At 43.9% G+C, this 24,131-nt stretch overlaps 1 protein-coding gene and 1 pseudogene across 1 annotated transcript in view; both read right to left on the bottom strand.

Annotated features, from left to right (window-relative positions):
• Positions 1-2,451: 2,451 nt before the first annotated feature.
• LOC120841172 lies at positions 2,452-3,235 on the bottom strand (annotated as a pseudogene).
• A 782-nt stretch (positions 3,236-4,017) lies between these two features.
• Positions 4,018-24,131, bottom strand: part of LOC115329823 (enteropeptidase-like) — a 31,141-nt gene continuing 11,027 nt past the window's right edge. Inside the window, 5 exon segments of the mRNA XM_042290481.1 lie at positions 4,018-4,376; positions 8,030-8,154; positions 8,157-8,288; positions 16,409-16,544; positions 16,617-16,776. Of these exon segments, the coding sequence (XP_042146415.1) occupies positions 4,095-4,376; positions 8,030-8,154; positions 8,157-8,288; positions 16,409-16,544; positions 16,617-16,776 (835 nt within the window). The 3' untranslated portion in view covers positions 4,018-4,094.

Raw genomic sequence — 24,131 nt, 5'->3', positions numbered from 1 at the left:
ACTAAATTTTCGGTTTCTCCTCTGGAAACGAGATGCGGAGAAGGTTCGTGACTGTCACAGTGTCATGGAAAGGAGACCACAAGGACTGTTTCAGAACTGACACGACTTTATTGAAAGGAAGTAACGTTTAGTGCCGTCTGAAATGAGTAAGGTCGTATAATATACCATTTGTTGTTCCAATATATATTACTCATTCAATAAACCTCGACATAGCAGGCGCATTTATATGATGTGATGTGAAGTATGATGTGAAAGAGCACAATGACCAGTACATTTTGGCAGCTTTTACATATCTACAATCGTCTTCAATATGAGAGTAAGCACGCCAGATTTAGCTGGTCGGCACTGCACGCCACTGTCTTAAAACTGCAACTCGCAAATTTAGCAGACTAGCGACGGCCCATGCTGAGACATAAGCCCACTATGGACTCCGTTCTTGAATGATGATGCTCTAAAAAAGTAGGAAATGCCGGGTGACACTTGTTGGGACGTTCGCCTTTGTTTGGATAGGGCTAGTGTAAACACTACGCGAGTGCATAAAGGGCACCACTAACGTATGTACCAAGCGCCAGTGCTGTCTTTTGTCTGTTGCTATATCATGCCACGACAAGCAGCGTATCTAAAGCTATTTTGCAGTCGCCTTTATGTTACAATACCTCCTCGATGAGGATCTAGTGCAGGCTAAAACAAAGACAGGAGCCGAACGAACTACGAGCGTCGTCTGCTGTGACGCCTTCCGCGCTGAGCTGGAGCAATCATCCGTCCCCACATCGGGCGGTGATCCGGAAACGCACCAAGTGGCCCATCTCCTACGGACAATACACGAAGCCAAACCGTCATGTACCCAGAAATCCCAAGGAGCGGAGGACTAGCCGTCGCCAGACTTGCACCTGGCTCACCTATGGCAACAACGCCTCGACGCGTTACGTGCGCACAGAAAGAGAGGACGAACGCCCCGAGTACGATGTCGTCGGAACCTTATAACGGCTGAGGCGCGCGATTTCGCGAATAGTCTCTACAGACAGATAGTGGGACCTTTGCTCCAGCTACAACAGTAACATGAGCGGACCGCTGATATGGCACATATTTCGCAACTGGATGGGCAAAGCCAAGAGACGCACCGCGGCGGAGACCACGGCTCGACGCATGCGAATCTCGGAGGAGCAGCTAGCGCTTCAGGCTGGAGGAGCAGTCTTCTTCCCACAGCCTGCGGCTTCACCGAATCCCACCATATACTACCCCGGCTCCGCGACGCCGACCTAGGTGATTCGAGATTTTCAGGCATTGGATCTCCAAGCACCGGAGCAGGTCGACATGGACCAACCATTTCAAATGGTCGAACTTCACGCAGCTTGAGCATAGGCGAACGCCCGCAGCGCCACCTGGCCGAGACCTTATAATCAATTCGGAACTGTGCAACCTCCATCAGCTTCTTCTTGACGCGATCAACGATATTTGAACGACGGGCAACTTCCCGAGCTCCTGGCGTGAATCCCTGGTGATACCGATCCCAAAACCGGTCAAGGCATCCAATGGGCTCAATAACCTCCGACCGATTTCTTTTACCAGCAACCTGTGTAAACTCATAGAACGTACGGTCCTCGAGCGACTCTTGTGGCACCTTGAAAAGAACTCCCGCTCCACCCACATCAACTCGGATTCCGCCCCATGATTAGCATGCAAGACATTCTCCTTATGTTAAGCCACACACTCCTTGACACCTACTCGAACCTGCAGACGAGAACGGCGGTGGCGGTGGACGTTCCCAAGACCTTTGACACCGCCACTCACGAGGCGGTCATCCAGAGCTCAGTGCTTGCGGGAGTGTGCGGCCGCCTTCTCAGTATCGTTAAGAGTTTCCTGAACGACCGAACGTACAGATCACAGCCAATGACTTCATAGGACCCGCTCAACAGGACAGGACCGGGGTACCGCAGGACGTGGTCCTCTCGCCCAACCTTTTCAACCTGGCCATGCCAAGACTTCCCCCACTCCTTGAAGAGGTTACGTCGCTGCGCTTCGCGTATACGGAGATGATGTCACCGTCTGGGTAACGCTGAGATCGGGAGGCGAACAGGAGCACACGATTCAGCTTGGCCTCGACGACATACAGGCCTTTCTTCGGAATGTGGGCATGACCGCGTCGGCCGAGAAGACCGAATACGTCGTGATTCTCAACGGCTCCCACAGAAAGACCGAATCGCTCCTCATCAAAGTCACCCTCAGCATTGCCGGCCAAAGGATACGGCAAAAACCCTCCATTCGGATCCTGGGAGCCTACATAGATCAAGATGGGAAAGGCACCACGTGGGTAACGAAAGTCGCCTTTACGTCCAGATCCTTCCTCCCGCCTCATCTGTACAATCACACACCTCCAGTGGGGCACAAGGGAGAAAGAACTCGCGAGCTTGTCACGTCGCTGCTTGAATCCCGTATCCTCTAAGGCTATACCTATCGCGTCCTCACGCCGAGGCAGGCGGAGCAACTCGAGAAACTCAATCACGAAGCCATCCCCATCGTTATCAGACCGCCTAAGCACACGCCCTCGGGAGCTACAGGCACACTGCGGCATGAATCTCCTCTCGGAACTCGCCGAACCGGAGCTCCTCGCTTAGAGAGACCGCCTCAGCAGCTCGACAGCTGGGCTTTCCATTTTTGAAAAGCTCCGCGTGTCTTCCAGTCTGTGCGTCCGCCCGGCAGACGCGCACTCGCATCCTCCGGGGGCCGCCCCGGTCACGCTTACCGACGGCAAACCCCTCCCCCGAAACATGGGACCTGGACCGAGTAACTCAGTACGACTCAAGCGCTTTGCCAAAGCTCACACGCGTAGCGTCGCGCACAAATCACCACCTACGCACACCATCATCTACACTGACATGGCGGAAACCTTGCTGTCGACTACCGGTGACGACGGCGACGGAGAGGACAGAACCCCCAAGCACGTTCAGGCGGTCGCGTGGGTCGACACCACCCACGGCATTCCGAACGCGGCTGCAGTTTCGACCACTGAAGACGTCGACACTACGCAAGCGGAACTCGTGGAACTCCTCCGAGCATCACAGTGGGTTCTTCAAACTTTTGCACCAACAGACATCCCACACAGGCTCCTACTGTTCACGGACTCGAACCGCGCGTACGAAACTTGCAGACGAGTGTGCGGGATCCCCTCAACGTACACGGGAATAGTCGGCGAGTTGCTTGCCGCGTTCCTAGAACTTCGAAACAAGCTCAACATCCAAGCTGCTATTTCCTGGCTGCCTGCACATGCGGGCGTCAACGGCAACGAGTGGGCCCACAGCGAGGCTCGAGCAGCTGTTCGACAGATGGCATCCGCGCCGAACGCATTCAACAACTCAGCCGGCGGGGCAGCCGGCCCGGCCGACCTTTCTGCCGTCAAGGAAAGTGCTAAACAGCGAAGGCGGAGAACCCTGCAGCACCTACGTGAGGAACGGGAGGAACGCCCATACGAGCAGTTGCGTCCCGTTCCTCCGATGCCGAATGCCCTACCGAGGAGCACTCAGACCCTCGTCCGTCGAATCGCGACCAAAACTCTCCTAGCCCCGGCGCTGCACCATAAGTTCTTCAGCGAGGACCTTCAAGAGGGACTTGTCACCGGTGCAACAGGACCGCGACGCCTGCCCCTGTAGTCAGGAAGCGCAAGCGCCACGCTCGCCTTCGGAAAACGAAACTGGAGGAACTCCCAGACGAGATCCGCCCAGCGACGTACGTCGATTGGATTCTGCCCATCGTTCGTGACAATGCGATCGTCTCCCTGCTGTCGAGAAAGCTGACGGAGTCGGTCTACGAGGACGACTGCCCCGGCGCAGCGCAGCGCACCATTGTCGTCTGCACCGATGCAGACGACAATGGTGCATTATATGTGCGTATGGCATACATATACATATATCATATATAACAGGGAAATAAAGAACATTCCAACAATATCAACACAAACCCTTGAGTAAACTTTGGCGTTTAGTTTGTTCATTGTCACTGGTGTCAATTTGTTCCCAAACGCTTGATTGAAAGGTTCTTTATTAGAAGTGAATTGAAGACACATGACAAGAGTATATGATAACATGTTAACGTTATAATTAAGTACTTTCGTCATCTTCTACTGAATCATCTATTGGCACGTAGTAAGAGTTATAAAATGTGGTTACACATTCCTTTCGAGCCTCGTCCATAATACATAGGTTTTGTTTCGTTGATTCCGAATCCTTCATGACGGGTAAAATGATCCTTTCAACGAGGTGTGACACCCTAACATGTAGTGATGGCAGAGAAGGGTTGAAGCAACCACCGCCTACAGAATGAATAGCAGCAAGAAACCATTGTCCTTCTTTTTTGTACATCAGAGGTCCTCCGATGTCTCCCTGAAAACCAAAAAAAAAACGACTTATTATTGAACTATTTTCGGAAAACTTATATAAATAAACCTGAGATATCATCGGAACAAATTCCTCCAGCTGATTCAGGGTAGCAAATTGGTGTCACACGCCATAATAACTGCCTTCACTTTCTCGTAACATTATTTTTTTGTGCAATATATGTACACGTTTTTGGCCACTACGTTCTTGTGAAAAAAAAGAAAAAAAGAAAGCAGTTACTGAAGTAAAAACGGTTGCCGCTCTAGGTGAACATTTTCGCTCGGGAGACCAATTTGCAATCTGCATGCGAAAAAGATTGTACATCAATTGTGTCTTCTTTTAGAAGATTGATGATACCGAGATAGCATATTTCTGGGGTATACGGCAATAAGACTATAAAACTGTCCGAACGTACTTTCTGCCATTTTATAGAATTGAAAACGAAGTATAATAAATTATTTCTAAGACGTGAATAAACGAAACCTGTTTATGTCGCGTCACTTACACCGGCGAACTAGGAGACCGATGAGGTTGAACTTATCGCGATGAGTACAGACAGAAGTACAAGAGAGATATCATTCAACTTCTCCGCACTTCTGGTTTATAGTGGACGCCATTGACAACATGGTAGGTGCAATGTGGTGTCCGTTTAAGGTGAGCCTGATCATGAAGGGCTTTTTCTGGGAAATTTCAAAGTGCCTTACTTGAAAATCATGTGCTAAACGCTGCATTTAGGGGCCCGTTTCGCACGCTGCATAGAGCCATTGGGAATAAGAGACGCTCCACGCTCTCTTCTGGCATGGTTTTGTTGCACGATAACGCTGGTCATTATGTTGCGACCACTGTTCTGGATGCATTAGCCCAGATAGGATGGGAGGTCTCCTCTATCCAGATTACACTTCGGACATGACACCATGTGACTTTCAATTTCCCGAACACTTTAGGTGAGGCTAAACGGACCAAAATTCTACTCCAAAGCGCCCGTCATTGCTGTTTTTACCAGTGGTTCAAAAAGACAACAAAATTCTTTTTCGCGAGTGCTATCCGACAACCTCTCCAAGCAGGGAAAAGCACTTGAGAATGCGTGCAGTGGGTTCTCTGACTGAACTCTGGTGAATTCCTGTTTTCTTCCACAGGGTGTTTAAATTTTACTTCAACAAATGTTTTCTAGAAAGGCGAGAGTTACACGGCTGTTGTCTTGAGCTTTAACTTGTCAAGCTGTGTGGACATAGGATGAAATAAACGACACAATAAGGTGGCGAATTATCCAGTATTGGTCGAAATTATAAGAAGCGGTTTTACAAAGCATGTAACGATTGCAACCTTTACTGGAATACCTATTAGTGTCATTACGAATTTATTGGATAAAAAAAAAACTGGTGTTTGAGAAATCTATTGATCGTTTTTTTTTCAGTTTCTTTTCTTGCCACATTTTAAAATAGAGCTTTTATAGAGCGCCGAAGCCCTGCTCGCAATGCCGCCTAGAAGAGTGACGCTGCCTTTTCAGTCATGTCACTCTTACGGCACTGTGTCGACGGCGCAGTCATCGTGGATGTGCTGCAGAACTAGTAATGACGTGACTGAAATGAACACGTACATTCTCCTAAGCGTCATTGTGGACGTTTGCGGCGTTATTTTTTCGCGAACATTCAAAACTGCACTTCCGTTCCCCTCCCCCTTAAAGAAAAAGGAAGCGAAAGGGAAGGTTGATCCACAACTAACAAGCCACCATTTTTTCGCAACTTCTTTTAAATTTGTGTGGCCTCCTTTTTTACCTGCGGCAGATACTGCGATTGTAACATCCACAAAACAAACATTTAAAAGTGAAATATTAAATTTTAGTGAATTAGCTAACTTGCCGTGACGGTTTCTGCCTTATCTGATGCCCGCCAAGCCTTGCAATTAAATGGGGAAGACAACACTCGTTCGACTCTCGTTCTATTTTTAAGACAAGTATATTTGTATCGAAATCAAATAACATGTACAATGCTCTATCTACTTCTGCCCCATCTGCTGATGTACAGAAAATGTTCGTTCGCCCTCATAAAGGCACTCAGAAGGGTCTCCATTGATAACGCTTTATATTTGAAGAGTTTTAAAACAAATTCGTTTTTTTTGTTTCGACGTTCACAAATGTACGCTTTGGCCAGCTCTAGTGGTTGCTACAACGGATCGTGAATGCTTTACTGAGACTTTGTCGAAAGCCGAATTCAGAGGTACAGCCTTACATACATTTATCATTTCCGTTCGCATCGATGACGTTGTAAGTTTCTGCTTGATTTCTTCTTGCCAAAATGTGTAGGAAACAATCGACAGCTAAGGGCGCTCACCCTATTTCTATATGTGACTCGTGTCACTATTCTACCCGGTTCAATTGAGAAAAGTGGCACCTGGTTTTAAGGGTTGTGCAAATAAACTACGCATCGCCGAAAGTTGAAACTTCATGACAATGCAACGCTAGTGATAATGAGAGAACACGAAAGTTTGAGATCGCATTACCTTCATCAAATGAAACGAGAGAAAAATTAAATATGTTTGTGAGCCGACGCCCACCTAAGCCAAATATTTGTGAATCCAAGAAAATTGCACTGTGGGCGTGTGTTGAATTTATTTTGAGAACTGTCAACAAGTAAAACAATAATAAGGCGGTAAATTGGGCCAGTTGGTTGACGTTATACATGATGGGGAAACCAGCTCAGAAAACACAGACTACGAAGAGGAACATACACAACATACAGCATTGTCCTTTCGTGAATGTTCCTCTTCTTAGTCTGTGTTTTCTGAGCTGTTTTCCCTATCAAATAAAGCAACGTTTGCTGCTTCTTTGTTGTTGTTTTTTGCTGACAAGTTTATCTGTTTAGTACTAAAACTAATGCTACAGGCATTTAAGATGTTAATTTTTGCTTTTATAATTATTAAGCTGAGGTGGACGTCAGCCCCTATTTGTTGTTCCTTTCCTGCAAGTATTTAATGGAAGTAACGTCCTGCTTTTAACATTATGCATTATCGCACTACTAGCGTTGTGTTCTCACTGAGTTCCAACTTTGTACGATGCAAGTTCATGTGCCTGGCCGAAAGCCCGTGTTTTTTTTCCCCTGTTTTTTCATGGGACGTTTTTATTCTATGGTTTAATACTAGTCTTCAATAAGGACTGCAACCGTTTTGTTAGCAGCTGTAACGCAAGATGAGCTCTGTGCAATTCTTTATATTTCTTTACAATCGAATCATTCGCGAAGTCTGGTACCAGGAATGTCACAAAGTTAACTTGCCAATTTGAAGAAAATCTACTAGATAAAAGTACGAAAGCAGCCATAGCGTTTTCAGCTTGTTTTAGAAGGGATCAGTCCAATACAGTTTTAAAGAGTTTTAGCTCAACTTCCTATGCCTCTTTTTTAATCTGAAGTTCCCATTAACAAACTTTCTTTCAGAGGGAAAATGAACCAATGTGTGGCATTTCCGAGCTGAGTCAGGTTCTGAAATTTTGTGCATCCAAAAATGCAGGTAAGTTTTTTAGTTTCATTCAGCCGAAAAAGCCATAGCTCGAATAAGTTTCAAATGCATGCGCGTGTCTCATGGTAGGAGGAGACATTGATTTTTTCCTGCAGTTGCCGACCAAATCAACTTTATTCTCAGGAAATGATACAATATTTCATACTTACAGAACATATTCCCCCATTAGAGCATAGGATGTACTTTGGAACAGTTGTGGCAAGTTGTCGTTCGCACTGTTCGTTAGTAATTAAGGATATATCTGTTTCCCTCAAGGTTTCTGGGTGAAAAATCCCCGAAAGCCCATTAGTTCCGATCATGACGCATCGTTCGTTTGTTTACCTGAGCTTTCGTTATCCTCGTAATCTTCGAGGTCTTCATCTGTTTCGCTTAATGATTCATCCGTCTCATAGGAATAATATTCATGCTCTGAAGAAAATTGTAAAACTTAAGATAAGTACTAGGAATGTGCACCGATAAATAATTTTTCACCGCTCTTTAAGTGGCCTAGAGCCGATTTATAATCGTTTAATATTTATAACGCAGAGGTTCATATAACTGAACATATGTACGCAAGAAAAATATAAAACTGTACATTTGTAAAAACAATTGGTATTGGCATATAGGTTTAGCCATACAAAAAAAATATATTATTTACGAAAAAGTTACAGGTTCGTAAAAATGTATGAAATACAAACGGGTTTTTTTACAAAAAAATGGTAAAAAGATTACGTTTAGGCTTTTAGTTTTCTGAGTAATATGTTGGGTCAAAAACAAAATTAAATTTGCCTTGATCATTCTGAGAAAACCAGGTGAACTCAAAATGTGTCTAACGAGAGTCTTTGGCTGGTTTCGGATCCACTGCGCGCTCAACATACACCTGTGATCTTCGGATTGATCAGAATTATCAAGACAAGTTTAAACTTCTATAAGAGTCGAGGTCTTTACATGCACGGTTTAATGATAAGTTTTTCTTGGCTTCGTTTTTTTTTAATGAGCCGGTGTAGGGCCTTGCATCCTTAATACTCTTAAATTATAAGTACCCGTTTGTGGAAACTTAAATGAATCTCGAGGGAGAAGGTTTATATCGCCTTTTACACTATCAATTCCTATTTCCCCGAAATTTTGACACGATCGCAAGCTCTGCTATCTCTTGAGAGGTACGTTTGATAATTATATAATTAACCGAGGCTGCGGTGGAGGAAAAAAACATGACAGGAAGAAGAAAAGATGCCTCAAACAAAGCTGAAATATTATTGCCATAGAATCCTTTTATATATGGCCTCCCTGAAAAAGAAAAGGACAAAGGGAAGCCGGAGTAAAGGTAAAAAAAAGACTCGACAATGGCACACTCTCAAGGACAAAACACGCGGTATAAACACTATCTGTATCAGGCAAATCAAGCTCAAAAAGATGGTGAAGCTGGATTGTCGAATCCGTTGTTCACAGTCCGAACAAACACATACAAAAGATATCACCTCACAACCGTGCAGGAGACGGAAAAACCAATCCTTTCCTTCACACCAGCTGCCATTCAAAAACTGCCAAATCTGGTCTTGTTCGCCATGTGATAAGTAACGCCGTCCAAAAATCCTGCGCTTCCACTATAGTGGACTCTATTCAAAATCTATTCAGCCGTCTCAAAGAAGTAAAATGCCCTCAAAAGCTTCTGTCCAACCAGATTCTCTACATAGTTTTCTTCAAACAAAAAAAGTCTAAAAAAAGTTTCGTTCAGGAAAAGCAGGCTGTCTTCTCGTTTTTTCTTTGAGTACCCCGTAACCTCAAATCTTGATGAATTTGGGCCCGTACGGCATTTAGCCTAGACTATACCTTAAAAAGATTGACTCTGTTCACTTCGGCCCAATATTGCTGCCTAAAAAAAAAAACACAAAGAAAAAAGTTTTGCGCGTGTTTCAAAGATTGTCTAAAAAATCGCATCCGAATATCGTTTGTGCTATATTAGTCAGATCAAGCACAGCGGCAATGACCGTTTGACCGAAGATAGACGGTGTGTTAACAATAAGGATCCGTATTTGGAGGTTTAAAAGGACGCCCAAGAAAATAACCATTCTGTACCGTTGTGAAATTTGACGTCCTCTGTGATTTTAACAGATGAAACTGGCATGAAACATCACTTAAAATTGTCAATTTTGAAAGAAAACCATGGACACACAGCAGATAAGTGGTCCCTATGTTTGGAGGCCGTGTAGAAAATATCTCTTGACCACTAACTTCTGTGTGGAAGGAAGGGGGGGGGGGGGGGAGAATCTTTGTAATTAAATTGTCTTTTTTTTTTGCCAAATTTACGTTTTTTGTAAATGCGTGTTTTTTTTAAAATACAGAGCTCTGCATGAGCCTCTTTTGTATGTGCTTGTTCGCACTGGTGAAGTATCGTTTCGAGCATCTAGCTTCACCATCTTTTTGACCTCAAACTGACAGATATACTTGGTGTTCGTACGGTGTGTTTTACCCCAAAGAGTATGTAATTTGCGATCTTTCCCCGTTTCCCCGGTTTCCCCTTCGTCCTTTCTAGTTCAAACCATACCTAAAGGTGCAGTGCAATGATTTGAATGTTGCAATAATTGGCAGTTGGCATTTTTTATATTGTTTATGCAAGCCCAAGTGAACGAAAACGCGTCACCTTTCCACCAAAAAAATGCTATTCTGCAGCGTAATCCCAAAGCAAGGAACTAATTTTTTCCTATCTGTAGCCGCCTGTCGGGGTTACGAGACCTAAAATGACTACCGTCTCTGGGGGATACGCAGAAGTTAACAAAACCTGTCCCTCTCCGCTGCTACACTCGCCGTCAGCCCCGTGGCGATACCGTCCTTTGTGTCGATCGCTCGCCGTGACCTTCCACGATGCTAATCTTTTAGAAGTCGACCATCGTGGAGGAAGCGGCTGGTCTCTGAAGAGAGGACCCAAGGGGAAACCACGTGAACCCCCAGAGTACGTCACTCGAAAGTCGACTTGGAGAGTAGACCGGCACTTTCACCTTCAAAGTGCCGCTCGCAGGAAAATACGGTTTTCTGCATTTTGTTCAATAGGTGACACAGAATAATTTCCGCAGTTAATTTGCGAAAGTCTGAAAATTGTCGCGCAGCCCCCAACAATAATTGTGGCAATAAAATGTGAGCTGTGTTCGAGACGTCCTTCCATCTTCCTGTAGTTTTGTGTCATCACCGCGGTCGCAGGTGATTCTACAATTATGATCTTGCAGCAGCTACTTTGCGCCCTCACCTTTCATCTGTCACCCGTGGTACCGTAATGACACATAAGTAGGTATAGGCTTTATAGAGGAACCAACTACGGGCCCCGACTGCCACCCAGAGACTAAGTGTGGCGGACTAAGTATCACTCGCCGCCAACGGTGGCCTGTGGACTCTGTTTCACTTTAAGTCCCACCACAGCCACCGACAGAGCCAATCAAGCAGTACGAAAAGTGCATTGTCAGAGCGCTAATCGCCTTTACAGGTATGGTATCACAAACTAAACCAATCCCGTACCAATAAGGCACCATTAGCCTGCGCTTTTTATCTTGCGCATCACCAAATTTATTGGGCATCAACGACTTCCGGGTGTCCGAAAATAACTGAACAACAACAGCCATCGCAATGTTTCCTGAGAATATTTCAGATGGCAGTCATAAAATATCAAAAGACAGTAGTTAATATTTTGGACGCGTACAGTTTTTATTCCGCGGCTCTACAGGCTCTTTGCATCGAATTATAAAGGCCAGATCTACAAAATTATTGATTTCTGCTTTTGTTGACAAAATATATTAATCTTCTCAGTTGCAGAAATCGCCTTGTATCGTAGAACGAAAAAAAAGGTGTATAGCATTAGGGTTAGGGTTATTTTCAAGTCTGAGCATAAAAACAACCAATTAAATTACATACCCCTTCCTGTGCTGAAAGTGTTTTCAAAATTGCTACAGAAAAATATACACCCCAGATGATACACCTTTGGTGAACAGAACTCTGTCCTAACAATTCGCCAATATGTTTTAGGAAAGAGAACTCGACGGAAATCGTGCTACTAAAAGAAAAATATATAATTTAAACAAATAGAAAAGAAATTGATTATCTTTGGGTATTCATTGATTTTCAAAGTCTTTCGAGTACCTAAACCATTCAAATCTGCTTCTAAAATTACATGCATGCAGCATGCAAGGAGTAGCCTCCATGATGATCGGGGGTATATTTTTTTAAGTCTCGGCATCAGTGTGTCGTGATAGATAGTCAGCAATCTTGCATAAGGAAACTCACGTCAGTGGTGCCACGGGTAAGTTTCTTTGGACTCCTTCTGTTAAACTTGTACATAAATAACTCAGTACATATTGACGTCAGTCTAGGTTTTATAACTTACAAAGACGACACCAGTTTATTTATTTCGGGTGAATTTGTCCACCCGGGTTTATGTGCGACAAATACCTTTCTGTAGAAGATAAGTTACTGGAAAATCTCAAACTGTCTAGTAATTAATACAAATAAGACGAATAAAATACTTTTTTTATCCATAAATTGTGTTCATATACTCAAGGGCTTTCTCTTTAAGCACGAAATATTTATTTTGTACAAATGTGTAGTTTGTCGGTGTAATATTCAATGAGTTCATGAGCAGGGACGCCAAAGTGCGAACTACGGATCGCAGACTTCCCAAGGGTGTTGCCATTATTTATAAATGGCGATATATATATTACCCCTATCGGTCCTAGTCCTTCTTTAAAACTCTCTGTTTTACTCTTGCTAAAATTACTGCTTTATTGTTTAGTGTAGCACAACAACTACAAATATGCATCACTGCATTTGCTCCAGAATGAATCATCCGAATTATGTGCAATGCGGAGTTCAACGCTCCCACATTACAACATTTCATAAACCTTCAAATAGTTCCAATTACAAAGCATTACAATTATAATCTTATTCTAACATATCAAACATCGGTAAAGCAAAGTAAACTTTTTTTTTAACAATCAGCTGCATCAAGCGGAGGGTGCGTGCAAATGCAAGCCGTTGCTATGACAGAGGGTCAACGTCTCGCTCAACAGGAGACTACAATCTCCAGGTGCTGCAGTTTTCGTTGCCTAATGTCATGAATATGTACCCATAAATTTGGCACGGATTTCATGATGTTGAGAAGAAGAGATATTTGTTTTTTTTTTTTATTTTCTATTGCAGTGGCCCGCGCTAGCGTGACTCAAAATTTTCTTTTAAATTTAGGTTTACATTTCGTTTTGAGGGCGAGCACCGCGCCGCATGCTCACGCTCTGGTGAGCGCGTAATTAAAGAGTCCGATTCCTGATTCACTAGTGGTCTGAAGTTCCTACATCTACATTTATCTGTGCCTAATATCATTTGACCTTTGACCACTAAGAAATGCTTCTAATGCATCTCAGGTCTTTTTTGGTTTAATGTTGTGTTTTGCTTCTATGTAAATTTTGCTGTACAGATCACGAGTCTGTAAAATCGTTCATCTTCTTGCTGGTGGGGATGAGAAACTCTGTCAAGTGACAACAGTCTGTTTTTTTCTCTCTCCCTCTCTCTCTTGGAGAGAAACAAGAAAGTTGTAAGTTGAAAGTTGAAATTAGATTTGTGACATTTTCTTGAAAACGTTTCATTTCACGGAATGCCCCAGAATGTTGGCCGCGGGATTAGCTTAGCTTATGATAGCACACTCACAAAGAAAGCGATCGCCGTGGTTTTGGACTGCTTATCTTGCTTGACTGGCTTCACTAGAGCGTAGTGTCGGCTACTATCTAATTTAAGTATAATTAGGTTGGAATGAATCTGACTGGCTGCCAACGAACATCTGCGGAGTATGGTAAGCATAATGAACTAAGCACGGCGCCACAAACTCTCACGATCTCAGTATGCTGGACTAAGCATGACTCGCCTCCATGGGTTGCCTGCGAACTACTTTTGGTTTATTACGCATGCGTCACCGCCGACGATCGTCCGCAGACTCAGTGCACCGGACTATACGTATAACATACCGGCGACCTCAGGTTACGGACTAGGTATGATGGACAAGATATGAATCGCCACGAACGGTCTTCTGGGGCTATCATGCTGGACCAAGTTAACTCGCCTCCGACGGCTGCTTACACACTAAGTTCGCTAAACTAGTTCTGAATGCCCACAAAAGGTTGCCTGTAGACTAAGTATGCTGGACAAAGTATGGCTTTCCGCCGACAGTCATGTGTGGAATTAGTATTACTGACTTAGTATTGTTCGCTGCCGACGGTCGATGGGGAACGGGGTGCTCTGTAGTAGGTATAACCCACCCCCGGCTGTCACCCGCGGTCTAGGTACAACGGTCGCTTGCGGGATAAGATTGCTGGGTTAAGTATGACCTGCAGCCGAAAGTCGTTTGAGAACGAAGCATTTTGTACTTAATGTGACTCGCCGGCGACGGCCTGGCTACCAAGTATGCTGGATGAAGTATAATTCACCAGCGGCTGTATACTGCGGCATACGTATGCTGGAGAAGGCGTGACTGTGCCGACGGTTGAATGCGGACTCTGTATGTCTGAGCAGTTAAAACTCGCCTCGCATATCGCCTGAAAGCAAAGTATGCATAACCAAGTATGCTTAACTAAGAATCCCTCGCCGCTGACGACCCCGCGCTATCGTTGACGAGGGTTAGCGGCAAGTCATAAAAATTCACTTGCTGATGCTTTTTTTCATCTCCTACTTGCGGCGCCGAAAATAAGACGTTGGATTAAAGGTCGCATGGTTTGAGGTTAGCTCCATGGTGAATTTTGTTTGAAAGGATTGAAGGAGTTAAAAAATTTCATGAAATCCAGCCCATAAAATCCTTCTGTGTTACGAAGTTGATGCAGCTTTTCTTCATTCTACCAAACGCAATGAAATGCAGCAGCTTTCCAGGAACATTATTAGTGAAAACAATTAAGAAAATAAGGTATACGGTAAGGAAATCGTTGTTTTAATATCCCGTACATGCACTGAGCACGACGTAAAGAGAGGACGTTTAGGACGACGTCCTAGTGGACGACGTTGAGAACGACGTCTACGACAACTTCTATGACTGCCTCAAGGGCGACCTCAAGGATAACCGCTAGGATAACATCGAGGACATCAAGTCACGTCAGCTTACGCGACCGGCGCTTCCGAGAACACGTGACAGAAGTTAGCATGACCGGAGCTTAGCCGACCAGAGCTCAAGCTTCAGCCACAATCGCCTGAGCCACGAGCACTTCAGCGTCACGCGTTACGAGGAATCAAGAGGTATTGGGCCTATAGGGCTGCCACATTAAACAATTTATATTTTACGGATGTCCGGCTGCCACCTACTTCGGATACAATAAAATCATTGAAAACTTCATCTACGGAACGAGGTTTCTAAACACAACATTGATACCACTGTACCTTTTTAAAAGTAATCTGCGCATGCTTACAGCCCCTCCCCTGGCCTTGCTTCCAGCTGTCGCAATTTTTGCAGGACAAAGTTCCGTTCGACCAACATGTCCAGCAGCGATTTTCTAGCATATTTTTTTGTTGTTTGAATATACGCTAGTATAGGGCACGAACGCCAACGAAGTCAATACAACGGCACGATGCCAATGTGATTTGACGGGCAGAGGCAATTTGGGCTGCCCTTCATTTGGAGTTAGAAGAGTACTCCGCAGACGGCGCGGGTTACCGCAAAAAAGGTCCATTGTCACACTTGATTGTGCATCACTAATTGCCAAAACAACTAAGTTGTTTTGGCAATCTGCATTGATTTGATTTTTCTAGCTGCAAAAAAATAATTCAGTTACGGATCAAACATTCGGCGAGCACCTTTGAAACTGCGAGTTGTGCTGTGATAAACACCGTGTACTCGGAGAGCCAGACTCGCATCAATATTAGCTTTCTTGATGCTGATGTTCGCAGTGACGATATGATCATGCACGTAAATTACATACAAGAAGGCTAAAGTTTGGTCAATTATTAGTTTAAAAACTTTGTCGGCGAAGTCTGTGTTAAGAGTCAGGTTAGTCGATGACATTCATTGCCTTCATTGTGATATGCACGAGTCTCCTGCCGTGTCTCTTGATATATTGTGTGTGTATAGAGCCATTTCATATTATTGGTTCGGAATATACATAATATAAAATATCCACTCGATATTACCTAAATCATTATAAGAACTAAAATATATAGCGTCTGTGCCAATAAGGACGACCTTTGTTTTATTGCTAGTTCTTGTTTTTCTAATTCTGTCTATCCACATCCCCGATAAATAAAGGCTAACATACGAAAAGCATCGGCTTTGTATTAGATATTTTAAAAACTAGTGGGTGCCTGCTCGCCGTTTTAAAGAAATAGTTTAAGGAAACATGCGGAAGGGTCCGCATTTGTTGGCATTTTGTTAGCACTTACGCATCCGCGGCCTCTCAATGACAGGAATATGTCGCGTACAGCAGGAAACTCTGTCTTATTGAGAAGCTTAACTTTTATATTTTTATAAATATGTGTCTTTCTTTCTGATTTGTTTACGATAATTGACATGTAGAACAAAAAGAGGCGAGAACACCATTTACCATAAACTGCGCCCCAGCCCAAAACGTAGATACTGGTATTTGAAGGTGGTTCTTCGCAGTGCTCAGGAAGGCAGATTGGCTGAATATACTTTGTAAACTTGACCGGTTCTTTTAATTTTAATAGTGCAAGGTCTTTCTGTGAAATAAATAGGTTAGTTTTAACAAATGCAAATTCAGGTTTTTATTTTTTTTTAACAGGATTACATACCATAAAACGGGTACAGTTGTGCTGATGGGGTACACAGACATAGTCCACTTCCATGCAAATGACCCGTTTTTTTCCTCTCTTTGGTCGACAATGTTTGGCAAAATTTGTTTTTTTCGTACTTCCCAGGCGAACTGAAAGGTAACCTGCAGTGTTCTTGTCCCTTGAAGCATAAGGGAAATGGAAAAATAATGGCAAAAATATGTATTTGATGATGCACTGCTGAAGCCAATGTCAGAACACAAAACGCTTCCACCATTTCAAGTGATGTATGAAAAAAAAAAAAAAAAAAGAAACGCTTAGTAAGTTCACCACGACACATTTTTCAGTCCTGATAACTACAAAATAGAGGAAACAAGCACTATAGTAATTTACCGAGCGTTCCTTCTAAGACGGAGGAAAAAAACTGCGGCAGTAGGTTGATAACAACTAAACTCCTCATACGTAGAAAATATATTTTTTGGGGTCAGTTACTCTCGGGGGAATAATTAACCGATAGAAAATAATACAGCAACTTCCACCAAAACGGCAATCACTATCGCTAATAAAATTCGTGGACACATCACATATTTAAACCGTTATTGTTTTTAGTATTCAGAGCTTTGCTTAAAGCAAGCAGTGAAAACCACACTGACGCAGTTTGTGGACGTGAGTCGCACGACCAGGGAGACACATATATCAGACTAATCATCACGATATGTAAAGAAAAATTTAAACATAATTTGTGAACGAACTTAATAATGAGTGAAAAGAAACATATGGTTTCAATTATAAAATTGCTGAGCGTCATTGAGAACCATTTCTTCATCACATTTCAGAAGGATTTGGAGTCCGTGGAAACCGCGGGTGTGAATTAGGTGCGCGACGTTGTCGTTATATATTCCCTCGTTTTCGCGCTACTATTCGCGACTCCAACTGAACAAACGGCGATTAGCGTTCCACATTCGAGCCTTCCCAGTGACGGTCTCGCGCTAATTAAAGTCTATGCAACGGGATTGTTGGTCGCGTAACGGTGAAAGCACGAAGCTGTTCCGTGAAGGCCTGAAAACACGTGCCTTTAGCCGCGGATAGCGGTGCGCATTTTACACGAACTGCAACCTTGGAGCACAACCGCGTTTCTCGGGTGCTCTCAATCTTGCTCACATTTAATGACCTGATATTTTTAATGACCCTGAGCAAGCTTCTCATTGGAACTATATGTTTCTTCTCACTAATTAGAAATTTATTTGACATATTTTAGTTAATTACTCAACTTTTCGTGAGGATCAGCCCCGAATACTACATGTCCCCCTGGTCGCTTAATTCACCTACATCGAGCAAGTTACTCTAGATTTGAGTTTTTTTAAACTAATATGTAAAGATTTTTTCCACACCACCCTCCTTTCGAAACGCTTTTGCGTCTAGCATTTGCGTCTGAAATGGGCGTCTGGCTTTGATGCGCATTCTGACGTCTTACATTTTTACCTTATCACCGTCGCCACAAATGTATTCTAAAAAAATGTGAAAAATATAGTATAATTTGTTAACGTTCTTCACAGCGGTATGGATTTTCACGCACATGTTCAGGTCGCTATTATTCAAATGTGGCATCCTCTAGGACCGTGTTTTGGGAGCTCAAGCGTTTTATGCTATCCAGAACAAAATTCGAAGTACTTAATTAAGCAGTGTTTTATGTATATCTATGAAAAAAAAACCTTTCGCGAACAACATTGGAGGCAGATCAGCAACGTGCTCAACACGCTGCTGGCCGGCCTTCAAATTGATTTATGTCGTGCTTTCGATCGAATGGACAATGAATTCTTGTTCGAGATCCTAAAACGCATCAACGTAGGCAATGTTCTTTTCGATTGGGTATGCTAGTGCTACAAAAACATATCTACCAAAATATTAGTAAAAAAAGAGCGAAAAAAATTGTGTAGCAATGGTCAGTTCGAAAGGGGTACCCGTTGTACCCACTGCTATTTGCGCTCTACTTGCAGCCACTGTGCAAGGCTATCCAAATGGACGAAGGAATCAGAGGGCTTCAACTGCTAACTAAACACCTGAAACTCCAAGCGTTCGCGGATGATAGTTCCGGTATATTTTCTGAAGAGAAGGAGCTTTTGAGGGCAATGGACAGAATTCAAGAGTTTTGTGCCATATCGGAGCTCCTCTTAATCTAGACAAATTTAAAAATTACGTGGATGGGTAAGTGGGCCTGCACGCCTTTAAGCGTGTTAGGCATGAAGTGGTCGCCCTTGCTGTAAAAGCACCTTGGCATACCGCTCCCGTTGACACACCCGAGACCTAAGACATGGTCAGTCAAACTTCAGACGATGAGAGCGTCGCTCCTACCATGGCGCACAAGACGAATTCTTCTTATTTAGCCAAGCTTTGTGAGTAACTCTGTTGCCTTTATTGGTTTGATGTACGCGGCCTAGCGTACCCCAGTCGATGCCAGCTCAGTGTTGAAGGGACATCGGCTCTTCGCAACATTTCTTTGGCAGTCACCAAGGGGAAAAAAGCAAGGAACACAATTTTCTTTTTTTACCTCAAGCCAGTGGGATTGGATTGTGGCCTGTTACCCTTAAAGTGAAAATAAGTCCGTTCTTTTTGTTGAGAGACTCTGAACTAAAGGAATAATGAACTTACGCGGTGGCCATTCTAGAGCCTTGGGGACGCGCACCATAGGCAGTGGGTTGTTTGCATGTCGGAGCAACCGAAAGCAGCTAAGTGCTTCGAATATATAAGGAAATTTCCAAAGCGATGGAATGCTTCGAGTCAAGGTACTCGTGGCAGTATTTCCAGCAAGTGAAATAGGTAAAACTCTAGGGACACAGTCAGTCAGCATATGTCCAGCTCTTTTACAGAAACGGTTCCGAATCATCCGGAGGAAAAGATGTCCTTATGTGATTGCGCAGCCCCCCTGTCTCCTCAAAAACCAAAATCTCCTTTATCAGGTTTCAGACAGAAACCTGCCAGTAAACACTTGGTTGGAAAACATGGGCGTGTACCTTCCGATCGGAACCAACTGCAGTTTGTGTGGTGACCAAGAGACCCTTCCTCGTGTATTTCTGGAATGTAACGGTGCCTTCTGTTTCTGGACTGATTTTCGCTATATTTTCTAATGTAACATTGAGCCAGACTGGCAATCTCTCAAGTTTTAGTACTTTGCTGAGGAACTGAGAGCGGAGTTTGAGTCGTGGGTTGCGATGGCTCTCCACACGCTGTGGCCCGACACGCATGTGACGGCAGTGCGTGTGCGGAAAACCGCGTGGCAGCTGTTTCGGGAGAGAGCGAAGTGAACATTGAGCGCAGTTAGCACAGGACCATATGATGTCCACAACGTCTGAATCAATATAAAGCAGCGATTTAAAAAAAGCGTCCTGGCCCGCAACGAAAAGCTTCCTGGCACAAGATATGTTAGAATACGGGTGTCTCAATGTGTTTTGATGTTTTTCTCGTTGTATGCTCGAACCATTTCGTGGTTTCTTTTATTCGTGCGCATGCCTAAGTAGTGTGTGCAGCCAATGACTTGGCCATGTGACTGGTATGTACCAAAAACAAACTTCTTTCACAAAAAGTTAAAAAAAAAAGAGAAAAACGCCTAGCGTATATTGTGTCTGGCTCACAACCGACGGGTCGTGGTTCGATCTCGTTCCACCTGAAATTATTCAATCTTTTTTTTTTCTTTCTTTGGGGCGATTGAATTACTAAGCAACCGTTCCCGATTTTCCAGTCCCACCGAGACCGAATTTTCTGCGACACGTGCTTTTTAAACCTACCGCTTTAAAGCCGAAGCGGGTCGCGGAATGGGCCACCGCTCATCTGTTAGCAGGTATTTTGAACAGGTAGAATAACAAAACCAATAATTTTACTACAAGTCGCGACTCATTGGGTTTTCGCACATGTATGGCAGCCGTCAAAGCGGTAGAATCGTAATTCACTCACGTGCGGCAGCAATCCTCTTATACTTTTCTGATTAAAAAGAGTGATCGCCGATCGACTTACATCTGCGTCAATACTGTAGCTTTTTTTAATGTGACCCTGGCCCAAGGTGAAATATTTGAACATTGTTGCGGGTATCTACAAATAAGTTATATTTTTGCGTGGTTGTTTTTGTTTCGGTTTATGCACAGTTACTTGGTATATCTACCGCGTGTATACTATTTAAAGGCCCTTTGCACTGCCCGCAAAACTAGGCTTCTCAACATCTCAAGCTGCAATTTATTACAGAGTTACAAGCAGGCAAAAAATGTTAACAGTAAAAAAAAAAAAATGAAAGAGGTTCACAATCCCCTGTAACGCCGAATACGAGAGCAGCTCTCGAGGCGGAGGGGGAGAAGGTACGGAGAGGGGGTTATGCCCCTCCTCCTCATCCGTACCCTCCCCTCCTAGCCCCCTCCCCTCCCATTTAGCAGGAAATTTTCGCGCTGAATGCCCCGCTAATTTACCGGGGAAAAATTTAACCGCTAAATTTAGCGGGCATCTTTTGTGCGCTAAATTTAGCGGAAAATTTATTCCGCTTATTTAGCAGGGAATGTATTCCGCTAAATATAGCAGGGAATTTTTTCCCGCTAAATTTAGCGGGGAATTTTTATCGTTACACTATAGCGGGGATTTTTTTCGCTAAATTTAGCGGGGATATTTTTTCAGCTAAACTTCGCGGGAAATTTTTTTCCTCTAAATTTAACAGGGACATTTTTCAGCTACATTTATCGGGGAATCCGTTCAGCTAAATTTAGTAGGAATTTTTTTTGGTATGAAATTTTTCTGCTACATTTAGCGGGGAATTTCTTCGGCTAAATTCAGCGGGGAAATTTTTTAGCTAACTTTTGGAGGGAAATTTTTCCGCGAAATTTAGGGGGGAGTTGTTTTGCTAAATTTAGAGGGGATTTGTTTCCGCTAAATTTACCGGGAAAAGTTTTCCGCTAAATTTAGCGGGAGAATTTACCAATAATGCAACGCGCGCTGACGGCACGACTGACGCCACTCGTGACCCTCGTGAAGTCCCATGTGACGTCACGTGCGACGTCATTATGGAAAACGTTCCATATGCAAAGCTCCCCAAACGCCACAGGGTTGGACAGTCATCAGCCAATGGCTGGCAATGGTCCTTGGCCAAGAGGCTAGACATTGGCCAGAGACTGGCCCGTGACTGGCCTTTATCTGGCCATTGGCCAATGGCAAATGGCCATGAGCCATCGGTCAAGCATTGGCCATTGAATATTCACTCTCTGGCAACTGGCCAAAAGACCTTCGCCGTACAATGGCCATTTCTTAACCGAAGTCCGTGCTGCTTAGGTCGTTACGCCAACGCCGACGGTGACACCGCAATACCCGGAAACGGTCGCCTAACAACTGCGCTCTAAAACTAAAGGAATGCAGTCACGTCGTTCAAAAGAAGAAACAAAGAGAGATACCTGTTCTGGGCAATCTACGCCGAAACTTCGAAGGCGATGCAGGTGTAGGGATAAGTGCTGCCAAGAGATGGCTTACGCCACGTCGAGGTAGAGTCAGCCGATTCCGGTTCTTTTGCAGGCTGGTCTACTATCCTAACACGAATCATCCGGCTGTCCCTGAAGCAGCGTGCACCATCTGTCGGCAGCACCTATTCCTATGCGTGTATCACCTCCGAAGTAGCGGCGTAGATTGCACAAAAAAAAGGAATCTGTTGTTTTCTTCTTTTTAACCTAATAAGTTTTTTTTTTTTTCCAACTGTTAACTTTTATCTCTTTTTTGCCCCCCTGTAATCAATTGGAGCGCGATATGTTGAGGAACCGATATTTTCGGACCGCCTAAAGTGTCTCAAAACGTTAGTTAACATACTATAGCACCCCTGCCCCAAGAAAAGAAAAATCCTCAATTTTATTTTTTCGTATCTTGGAAAAATGTAATTACTTTAAATTTAAGCCATTATTTTGGAGTATTTTAGCTTCTGACGTATCCGGTCCTGGTCTTCTCCTTGTTGCCTTTCTTTCATATATCCAACATTTCCAACACGCTCTAATTGCCGAACTGTACTCGTTTCGATCTCAAGAACCGTAGTAAAAAAGTCTGACTCTTCGCAGAGCATTACTAATATCCACATTTATGTGGAGAAGTAACACATATGCAGGTGCACTTCAAATGATATATCTGTTATCTTGTTTCAAAAGCTAAACACATAGTTGTTTTCTCAACCAGCAAATTATTGTAAGAACCACTTCGCGCGGAATATGACCAATGCGTAAATATTACCTATTTCTTTGGGTGGAACCAAGTATTGGGCCCAATTTTTGGAGTTCCTTGGAAAGTAATTATCTCAGATGTAGGTCAACTACGTCAGTCGAATATTATAAAAAGAAACAGTACGGCTAGCCGTCAATGTATAATTCTTTCCCGAATACTCGTCAAATTCATGCACAATACGGACTGCGATTATCTGACTCATTCAACCTCTTGCGTCTTCTGTCGCTTACTCGCTTTCTCATATAGGTATCGGGCAACCAAATCAAATTCGCAGGTAAGCAAACAGAGACTGGTTCTCAAGTTTTAAGTTGTTTAAAAATGGTAACTGCACATTTGCATTTCTTTTGTCGAGAGCCACGGCGAACAATCGTAGAGGCACTACTGAAGCAGGCGATGAGGTATGCAAACAGTAATCAACCCTGCCGTTCGCTCAGCTCACGATTCATGCTCCTGGCGATCTTACTTAAATCGCTTCCCACGAAACGAATCACAGTTTTCGGCGGACACCTATTTTTGTTTAATATGATGCTGTGGCATAACACTGCACGCAACAATACCCAGTACACCCCTGCCCTTTTGCCTTCGGTACACATAACGAAGCGCGTGGCCAGCACGAGAAGAACGCCAGACTCCCGTATCGTCTGCTCCGCGTGCCCCTAAATTAACTTGTTTCGGCGCGCCTCGCCAGGGGGAGGAGTCGCGCTGCGTATGGGTACCACAAACTACAGGGTACCACAAAAAAAAAAAAAGTTTACACATTCTTTTTACCGCAAACATAAACTAAATCGCCGAACGCTTATTCTCCGCCCAAAGGTAGCGCTAGAGCTCACAACCAGATGCCAAAGTACCAGCTCGATCCGATACCCTAGTCAAAAGTTATTGAAAAAACAGTTAGGGCGCAGGCGAGCTGGTGTAAGTTTACCATTTTTGACCACCTGAGACTGGGTGGAAGAAACACGACGACGTCTCAAGTTGAGACGTCGTCGTGTTTCTTCCACCCAGTGTTAGGTGGTCAAAAATGGTCAAAAGTTATGTTATTTTCTGAAAATTTCAATGGGAAAATGAAGCCCATTTTCTCCCGTTTTTGATTTCTAGCGCCATAAAGCCCCATGTATTCGAAAACTCCGTCGGCCGCCATTTTCCCATTGAAATTTTCAGAAAATCACTTACACTTTTGATTAAGATATCGGATCGCGCTGAACTTTGACATCTGGTTCTGACCTCTAGTGCTACCTTTGAGCGGAGAATAAGCGTTCGGCGATGCCTAGTTTATTTTTGCGGTAAAAAATAATGAGTACTTTTTTTTTT

This window comes from Ixodes scapularis, unplaced genomic scaffold, assembly GCF_016920785.2.
Source record: "Ixodes scapularis isolate PalLabHiFi unplaced genomic scaffold, ASM1692078v2 PGA_scaffold1__304_contigs__length_218370807, whole genome shotgun sequence".
Taxonomy (NCBI): domain Eukaryota; kingdom Metazoa; phylum Arthropoda; class Arachnida; order Ixodida; family Ixodidae; genus Ixodes; species Ixodes scapularis.
Note: the sequence above shows the minus strand (reverse complement) of the source record. Positions and strands in the feature narration are given on the sequence as shown.